This window comes from Saccopteryx leptura, chromosome 2 (genome assembly GCF_036850995.1).
Source record: "Saccopteryx leptura isolate mSacLep1 chromosome 2, mSacLep1_pri_phased_curated, whole genome shotgun sequence".
Taxonomy (NCBI): Eukaryota; Metazoa; Chordata; class Mammalia; order Chiroptera; family Emballonuridae; genus Saccopteryx; species Saccopteryx leptura.
The window spans coordinates 252,085,920-252,095,031 of record NC_089504.1 but is presented as its reverse complement, the minus strand read 5'-3'; the positions used below and the strand labels follow the sequence as shown (position 1 = coordinate 252,095,031).

Here is a 9,112-nt window from a genome sequence, read left to right as displayed (position 1 = left end):
AGGATGTGCCGGGGTTTGGGCAGTCTCCGCTGGCTCAGACTCCTCAGTGCACGTTTCTCATATTGATTCGAACCACCGCACAGAGCACTGTCCCGGACTCTTCCCCAGGCTGGTCGGTCTGTTCCCCCACGCCCATCCCGTGGGGTTTGAAATGGCCTGGTGGCCGATGAGACGCCCCTCCCGTTCTCACGGGAGGCCTCGCCTCTGCAGAGATACAGAAGTCCAAGACCCAGGCTGGAAGTGAAAGTGGGTCGTGGAGAACTCGGAGACCACCGTTCCCAGGACCCGGGCGCCTTTAACGCCCACAGTCCTGCGCCTGAGCCCAGGTCCTGCCCACTGACCAAGAACAACGCTCCCTTGTCCGTTGTTTCAAGCTTGTGGGTGACACCCACAGCCAGAAGAACCTGGGTGGGGGTGGGAGAACGCAATTTGATTTTATATGTATATATGAACAGTTTTGAGGAGCGTGAGTCAGTGAGAAACAGAAGAGGGGAAAGTTCTTGAGTTTCTTTGGGGGGGAGGGGAGTAAAGGAGACAATTATATTCCACAGTAAAACATATTCATTACATTAATATTCAAAGCTTATTTATATTTAGCACTCCTGCACCTTTCAGGATTTAAATAGTATAAATTCAGTTATTTCTGCATTCATTGAAAATGCTCTTTTGCAAATTTAATATTAATCACAGAACCCACCAAGACTGTGGTTTAAGGAGATGCCAGGAAGGTACCAGGAACTGTGGCTTTACAAGTGAACCTGCTGTGGTCCCATAGCAGGAACAACAGTGACCTCTCCCCTCAAATTAACCTCCAGAACCCGTAATTGATGGAAATTAATCACATTGAAATTCAAATCAAACATTAAGTCAATCCTCCTAATACTAGGGCTCATCTTAAAAATAAGCAGGACAAGCAGGAGCTATCCAACGCTTGAGGTGAAAGAAAGGCGGGGGAAGAGAGAAGGAAAAACATTCCAGATGGAAGTATGCGACTGTCCCTGCAAAGCAAAATCATTTCAGATGCTCCCAAGGAGGGAAGGAAAGGAGGCAACAATCAGGAGACCTCTGGATGTGAATGATTTTTTCTGGCCAGATTTGTCTTAAAACTCAGCTCTCAGCATGTGGACACTCCCATTGCTAACCTCAAGCACTACCCCAAAACCTTCAGGAAATTCTTAGGATGTAAATTAAAACCACCCTCTTTAGTCTGTATTTTAAGGCCCATCAAAACTGGCTTCAATTTTCCCGTTCAGACTCATTTCCTATGATGCCCCTCAGGCTCCCCTAAATCAAGTAAAAGTGAATGGCCCCAGATCTGCCTTGAATATACCCAATATGTCACACACCTACCCTACACACACACACACACACACACACACATGCACACGCATGCACACACAGACATGCGCGCGCGTGCGCGCGCACACACACACACACACACACACACACACACACACACCTTCTTACCTCTTGTGTCTGCTTTTGCTGTTCTACCTCCCTAGGTACTCTCACTACTGGTTATATTTCTCCTTTTCAAAGCAGCATGCATCTTTCGAGCTTGGTCCATAGCTAATAGTGCCTTCAAGATATGACTCCCCCTCCTCTGAATTTCATTTATTAAGTAAAAAAAAAATTTTTTTTTAAATCTCTGTTACATAATCTCCCTGCCACTGCAGTTGTAGTGCCTCCTTCGTTCATCATTCTGCCATAGCAAGTATCATGATTTACTATAATTGATTGTCGATGGGTTTATCCTCTGATCTTCCTCTCTCTGCCTTCCCAAACTAGTTTGAACTCCTTGAAGGAGAGGCTTAATTTTTGTTCCTCTCTCTGTTACCCACATGCCCACATTTTACATGAGCTGGGATGCAGTGCAGTTCTGTTGACTTGCTCCAACTTGAAATGGGCTTAAGCTGCAGCATAAGGCATTGCAGGACTTCCTGACAAAGAGGGGAAAGTTAGGAGATTCTTCCCTGGAGATTTTCCAATGGAGAAAATCTTCCATCTGGGAAGAATTGCCCAAGATGCAGTGAGATGGGGAAAAACAAAAGGTTCCCAAACAACCTGGTCATCTCAAGAAGCCTGTAATGCAGCCTCTGGTAGCCAAGATAACAGTGACCATCCTGCTTTCCAAGTTCGCCTGAGGAACCTGCCTGTAGCTCCTGGGCTCTGGGGGAGTCCTGTCAGGCAAGGAGTCTAGAGAGGCATCCCCTTTTCATGGCCTTAGGATTCAGGTTCCCCTGCCCAGCTACCCCTCAGAGAAGTGTGTTTGTGTCCCTTTTTCTGTCCCTCTCCCTCACCACCCCCCAACATTCCAGCCTAGGGCAGGGGGAGGCCAGCAGACACAAAGCCCTCTGTGTGTAGGGTGGTATGTGTCCCCCACCCCTCCACCCAGAAGACACAATGTCCCTTCTGCTCCCTGCACTCTACCCCCCTCCCCACCACCTCTAAATGCACATGCCAGGCTGCAATTGGTTACTTGCTCAGGACAGCCCCCTCGTACTGGGGCCCCAAGGGATTTTAAGCAGGTTCCAAGAACCCCCGCTCAGTTCCTGGTCCCCCACTCTCCCAACCCTGCAGACCTTGCCCCAGCTATGGCTCCTGGGGCTCCCTCGTCCAGCCCCAGTCCTATCCTGGCTGTACTGCTCTTCTCCTCTTTGGGTAAGTGGAGTCACCCTGGCCTGGGGGCCCTGGGACTCAGGGTCTCCCCACAAACTTCCCACTGCCTGCCCTGCACTGCCCACTGCAATCAAAGAGAGACAGAAAAGGAGAAGGAAGGGGATATTATTATATTCAAAGGAAAAATGTATAGTTTGGAGGGAGGTGTAAAGGTGAAGGTAGAAGGTAACAGAGAATGTAGAGAGCTTCCCTGAGGTAGACCAATCTGGACCCAGGTTGGAAACCAGTAACATGGCCCAGAGCCATGCTGAGGACTTGGAGAAGCAATGTTGGAGCAAGAGAAGGACCAGGATCAGACACCTGGCTTCTGGTTCCTATTCATGGCCTAGTAAGGAGGTACCAACCCTTAGTTTCCCTAAAGGGAAAAGCCAGGGACTTTTACCAAAGAAAAAGTCCCAGGTTTGTGGTCTCAGCTCCTTGGGTCCTTTGTGTCCTGGGGTCTCAGTTTCTCTCTGTGGACCAATTGACCACTACATGGGTGAAAGGAATGAAAGAAGGAAGGGTCGATGAGATTCTAGAATTTTGTTTATTGAAAGCTGTCTTTCTTCATAAGTTGATTGACCCCTCCCTTGCCCTGTGGTAGAGGTTGGGTGAGCAAGAGAAGGTCAAAGGAGGATTATTTGAAGGGACCCTCCGAACTGTCCTGGAGCGGTAGGCAAATGGGTGGAGCTGTTCAGAATGTCCAAGGTTCTCTGCTGTCAGCTTCTTGAGTCCTCAACTTGAACCTAGACTTTTCTGGACCATACTGAACTATTCTGGGGTACCTTGAGAAAATCTTGGAGAAGGGCATGGTGGGGGAATGGGAAGAGGGAATCTTGAAGTATGAGGGAGAGAGTTCTGTCCCAGCACCTGTCCCATCCATGGAGCAGAGCTGAGGGGCAGTGGTTGACATCAGAACAGGAAGAATAGAAGGTAAATCCCATGAATAACCTTTGTAGTTACATTTGGGATTCCCAAGAAGGCGCTAAGGCTGAGGTCCCAGGCGGTGAGTCAGTGATACTGCATGCTGAGGTGGAAGATTCAGGACTATGGAGCAGAATGGCATGAACCCCAACATTGCTCAGACAATGGGTCTCCCTGTTTGGCTGCTTGCTCCCCCTTCTGTAGAACAAAAGAATCTACAGTTGCACCCACCCGGGGCCAGCCCACACACATAATCTCCCTGGAATGGCCTTCCTTGTGTGGGTGAGTCTTGGGCATGGCACTGGCCCAGAATGATGGCCAAGAGGAGGGTGAGGGGAGTCAAACCACAGAGGGTCACATACAGGGTCATCTGATCTCTGGGCTTGGGGTCTTGCTCTGCACTCAGCTTCCCTTGGGTGTTGTATGAGGTCCCTCGCTCCCTGACCCCCCAGTCAAGAGCAAGCTGTATAGCAACCAGATATTCAGCAGTGAGGACAGTTGGGACAGGAAAGAAGACTTACATTCTCTGGTTATCTTTATTTTTCTTCTGTAGGAAATGTGAGTTTGCTGTGCTGTAAAATACCATGCCACTGTTAAAAACAAAATTGTCTCTTGCCTGACACAGTGGATATAGCGTCGAACTGGAATGCGGAGGACCCAGGTTCGAGACCCTGAGGTCGCCAATTTGAGCGTGGGGTCATCTGGTTTGAGCAAAAGCTCACCAGCTTGGACCCAAGGTTGCTGGCTTGAGCAAGGGGTTACTCAGTCTGCTGTAGGCCCACAGTCAAGGCACATATGAGAAAGCAATCAATGAACAACTAAGGTATCACAACGAAAGACTAATAATTAATGCTTCTCATCTCTCTCCGTTCCTGTCTGTCTGTCTCTATCTATCCCTCTCTCTGACTCTCTGTCTCTGTAAAAAAAAAAAAAAAATTGTCTCTATGGATCAACATGAAAACCTCCTCCAGAAATATGTATTCTTTATTTCTTTTTTTTTTTTAGATTTTATTTATTCATTTTAGAGAGGAGAGAGAGAGAGAGAGAGAGAGAGAGAGAGAGGAGGAGCAGGAAGCATCAACTCCCATATGTGCCTTGACCAGGGAAACCAGGGTTTTGAACTGGCAACCTCAGAATTCCAGGTCGACGCTTTATCCACTGCGCCGCCACAGGTCAGGCTTATATATACATATTCTTAAGCATAAGTACCTGCATATCTTGAGTTTACTGAGATCATATTGAGTTTGATTCATAGAAAAAGGCTATGTGTTAAATTGATAACAGTGGTTATTTCTGAGAGGAGATGACAGGAAAGAAATTGGTTAGGGGGACATCAAGAGAGACTTTAGCTTTATCTCTATTGCTTGAAGAGTTTATAAGAAGAATGTAATATGTATTTGGCTGTATAATTTATAATAAATTTAAAAAAACTGTAAAGCCTGCAGCTTAAGGACCACTTAAGGGTTTGATATTGAGCCAAAGGGAAAATGAGACTTGGAGACAAACTCAAGCTTCTGGTCATCCTCCAGGGAATGGTTACTACCCATTGCATTTCTTCATGGACAGACACACTGATGAGCTTGGACCAACACAGCATTCCTTGCTCAGCTATTCAGTGAGTCCAGAGACCTGGGCCTCAGAATTGATCCTTTCTGCCTCAGACTTTGCTACGGCCCCAACTTGGCCTGGACCTCTACTGACCTAAACTCTGTGTCCGTGCTGGGCCCACATGTATATCTGATTCCCCTCTGTGTTTACAGTGCTGTCCCCGGCCCAGGCCATTGTGGTTTACACAGACAGGGAAGTCCATGGCGCTGTGGGCTCCCGGGTGACCCTGCACTGCTCCTTCTGGTCCAGCGAGTGGGTCTCAGATGACATTTCCTTCACCTGGCGCTACCAGCCTGAAGGGGGCCGTGATGCCATCTCGGTGAGTGCCTGGGGGAATCCTGGGGTTGGATAACAGAAAGGGTGCTTCAAAGACAGCAGAAAAGAGGACTTGAGCTAAGGAGGGGGAAATCCTTTATGAGTCACAACCCCAACTTTGACAAAGTAAGTGTCGATCGATCGTTGTCACCCCAACTAGGGCCTATCTACACTGTCCCTCTTCCCGGCACTATCTGCCCACCCCAGGATACCCCGGCCCTGTGGCTAGAGCGACGCGATTCCCTTCATTCCTCATAGATCTTCCACTACGCCAAGGGGCAGCCCTACATCGACGAGGTGGGGACCTTCAAAGAGCGCATCCAGTGGGTCGGGGACCCTCGCTGGAAAGATGGCTCCATTGTCATACACAACTTGGACTATACTGACAATGGCACTTTCACCTGTGACGTCAAAAACCCACCAGACATAGTGGGCAAGACCTCTCAGGTCAAACTCTACGTCTTTGAAAAAGGTATGAGAGGAGACGGGCCGAGTCTGGGAGGACTGGGAGGCTAGGGGAAGAGGCCACATGCGCGGGGAAATGCCCTCAGGCTCTGCGAGCGTGGGCAGCTTTGGCCCCTACCCCCGCGCCCGCAGGGAAGAGGTTTTGGGCTCGGTCCCGCTCGGCCCTCCACTCACTGTCCTCCTCTCCCCTCCCAGTGCCTACGCGATATGGGGTAGTGTTGGGCGCCGTCATCGGGGCCGTCCTGGGCGGGGTGCTCTTGCTGCTGCTGCTCTTCTACCTGATCCGGTACTGCTGGCTCCGCCGGCAGGCGACCCTGCAGAGGAGGCTCAGGTAGGGGGCGCGGCCGCTCCCGTGGTGGGAGGGCCAACGGGAAAAGGGGCCCTGGCCGGGCCCCACCCACAGTTCCCGTCTCCCCGCAGTGCCATGGAGAAGGGGAAACTGCACAAGGCCGGGAAGGACTCCAAGCGCGGCCGGCAGGTTAGCGGGGCTGGGGGCCTGGACAGCTGGGGAGGATAGCCCTGGGCGCGACCAGGCAGAGCGAGGCGGGGGGGGGCCGGTGACTGACGTGCGCGCCCCTCCCCCAGACGCCGGTGCTGTATGCCATGCTGGACCACAGCAGAAGCACCAAAGCTGCCAGTGAGAAGAAGTCCAAGGGGCTGGGGGAATCTCGCAAGGATAAGAAATAGCGGTTAGCGGGCCGGGCGGGGGCTCGGGGGTCAGGGGCGGAGTCCTCCAAGGGCGCTCAGGTGATGGTCATCGAGATGGAGCTTCGAAAGGATGAGCAGAGCTCGGAGCTCCGGCCTGCTGTCAAGTCCCCCAGCAGAACCAGCCTCAAGAACGCCCTCAAGAACATGATGGGTCTGGACTCCGACAAGTGATCAGCCCCAGGCCCTGCCAGTGCAGGGGGACCTAGGCTCCTCTTGTGCCCCGTCTAGGTGCTTTCTTCGGTAGCGCCCCCGCCCTGCCCTGCCCTCACCTCCCTTTGAGATGTAAGTTTCATTCCAAAATTCATTCCCCAGGGACGTCACATTCTCCCCCACCTTCACCCCCTGGCTTTCTGGGAGCCCAGGGCCTGATCCTACCCTGCACCGCCCCCAAGGACTGTGTGTTTGGTGCCTGTCCCTCCGGCACCGAGAAGAAAGGGACCTTGCTACCCCGCACCTCGACTCCAGGCCACCTGCACCCCCCACCCTGCACCCCACCCCTTCCCTCTCTGACCCTCTCGCCCCTCCGTCAGGCGGTCCAGCTTCATTCTGTGTCCTCCCAGCTAACACCTGGATCGTCCAGAACAGACTCTCCTTCAGGGTTTATTTCGGTTGTTGTTGTTTTTTTTAATCCATGCTTGTTTGTTGGTTCACCTGTGCCCTTGCTGTGCTCCCCCATGACTGAGTACCAATGACGTCATGTGGATTTTCCAATTCCCCACCCCCATTTAATCCGTCGCAGAGATCCAGCCCAAGCAGAGGGGCCCCTGACCCAAAACCTCAGCTACACAATTGGTGTCCCCTGACCACTCTGGAGCACTGTTCTGGGACTCAAGGTCATGGGAAGGAGACAATGGATCCTTACAGGTCAGGGATTAAGGAAACAGGGCAGATGAGCCTTAAGAAATGGCTTTTAAACAACCAAACAGAAAGGAGGAAAAACAAATGAGAAACAGGGGGAAAGGGAAGAGGCTGCACTCCCAGCCACAGGGGATTCTTAGGACTTTTCTACATTCTGTACATTTCTTCTCAAACCCCCGTATGTCCTTATATGTTTAATAAACACTGACATTTCCAGAAGCTGCTGCCTCCATCTTCAATCGCCTCATTCTTCTGGGAGGAGCTCCTGCCCTTCTCCCACTCCTCCCCTCCCCTACTCCTCCTTCTCCTCCACTGGTTTCAGTTCAGAACTTGGTTTTACGGTATGGACTTCCATCGTGGCATGCACTGAACTCTGAAATAGGCTTACAAGACACATTCAAATGTTTAACCATCATCCAGTGGGCTTCTACTATGTGAAACTGTGTGTCAGGCTCTGCATTTACATTGGGAGAGAAGATGAGGGAGAAGGGGAGGCAGCCGCTCACTAGAGTGAGACTGGGGAGGACTAGTTCTCAGGAGCCAAGTCCAGCAGGGTTGAAAAGCTGCCAGGGGCCCCTGGCACTGCACACAACTCCAGAAACGATGGAAATGCAGCGAGGGCGAGAAGGTAAGAGAGAAAGGCAGAGGTGGGCAGGAAGGGCAGCTCCCTTAAAGGGCATTCTTACAGGGTGAAGGGAAGAATAAGAGATTGAAAAGACCCAACTGGGAAAAGCTGACTCTATATTGGGGCAAGATCGAGGAGAGGTCAAAGACACCCAGTCCCTAGCAGTAGGTTGTCAGGCGAGCAGGATCCTTCCCCTTTAGCAGCCTTTGTCCCAAGATCATCTCCTGGCTTGGGCTCTGGGAACGTATTGCAAAGCACCCCCTGCTTATACCTCCAGACCTCTCCACTTTTGTAGGGACTGCACACCCAGCTCTGCTGCGCAACAGATGGAAACTCACAAAAGAGTGATCACTGGTACAGATGTGATAACTGCATATGTTTCCTCCGTGACTGTTTCTAGCACCTATCTCTTCTACTTAGCACTTAGTATAAGAGCATTCATCAACCTCCTCTGAAGATGTGCAGGTTTTGCTCACAAAAAGCACTCACGTGCCTGACCAGCGGTGGTACAGTGGACAGTGTCGACCTGGGACGCTGGGGTCCCAGGTTCCAAACCCCAAAGTTGCCGGCTTGAGGGCAGGCTCATCTGGCTTGAGCATGGGCTCACCAGCTTGAACGTGGGGTTGTTGGCTTGAGCATGGGATCATTGACATGACCCCATGGTCACCGTCTTGAATCCCATAGTCACTGGCTTGAGCAAGGGGTCAATGGCTCAACTGGAGCCCCCTGGTCAAGGCACATATGAGAAGTAATCAATGAACTAAAGTGTCGCAATTATGAGTTGATGGTTCACACACACACCAAAAAGCACTCAACAAATCCTTGGTAATCAATATTCAGAACCAGGTCTGCAGTGGTAGGGACTAGAGGGACTGGAGAGAAATGAAGTCCAAGGCTCCTGGAGGAGTTGCAGGCTACAGAGAAGAGGCTCAGTTTGAGTGCCGGTGGTAG

At 51.2% G+C, this 9,112-nt stretch overlaps 2 protein-coding genes across 2 annotated transcripts in view; both read left to right on the top strand.

Moving 5' to 3' along the window:
* The first annotated feature begins 314 nt into the window (after positions 1-314).
* Positions 315-9,112, top strand: part of DEDD (death effector domain containing) — a 126,113-nt gene continuing 117,315 nt past the window's right edge. Inside the window, exon 1 of the mRNA XM_066371332.1 lies at positions 315-327. The gene's annotated coding sequence lies outside the window, so the exon portion shown is untranslated. The remainder of the gene's footprint in view (positions 328-9,112) is intronic.
* MPZ (myelin protein zero) lies at positions 2,546-7,439 on the top strand. The gene is given in 6 exon segments (XM_066371321.1): positions 2,546-2,661; positions 5,343-5,509; positions 5,764-5,977; positions 6,166-6,301; positions 6,391-6,448; positions 6,556-7,439. Coding segments are annotated over 6 exon segments (936 nt in total). The 5' UTR covers positions 2,546-2,594; the 3' UTR covers positions 6,850-7,439.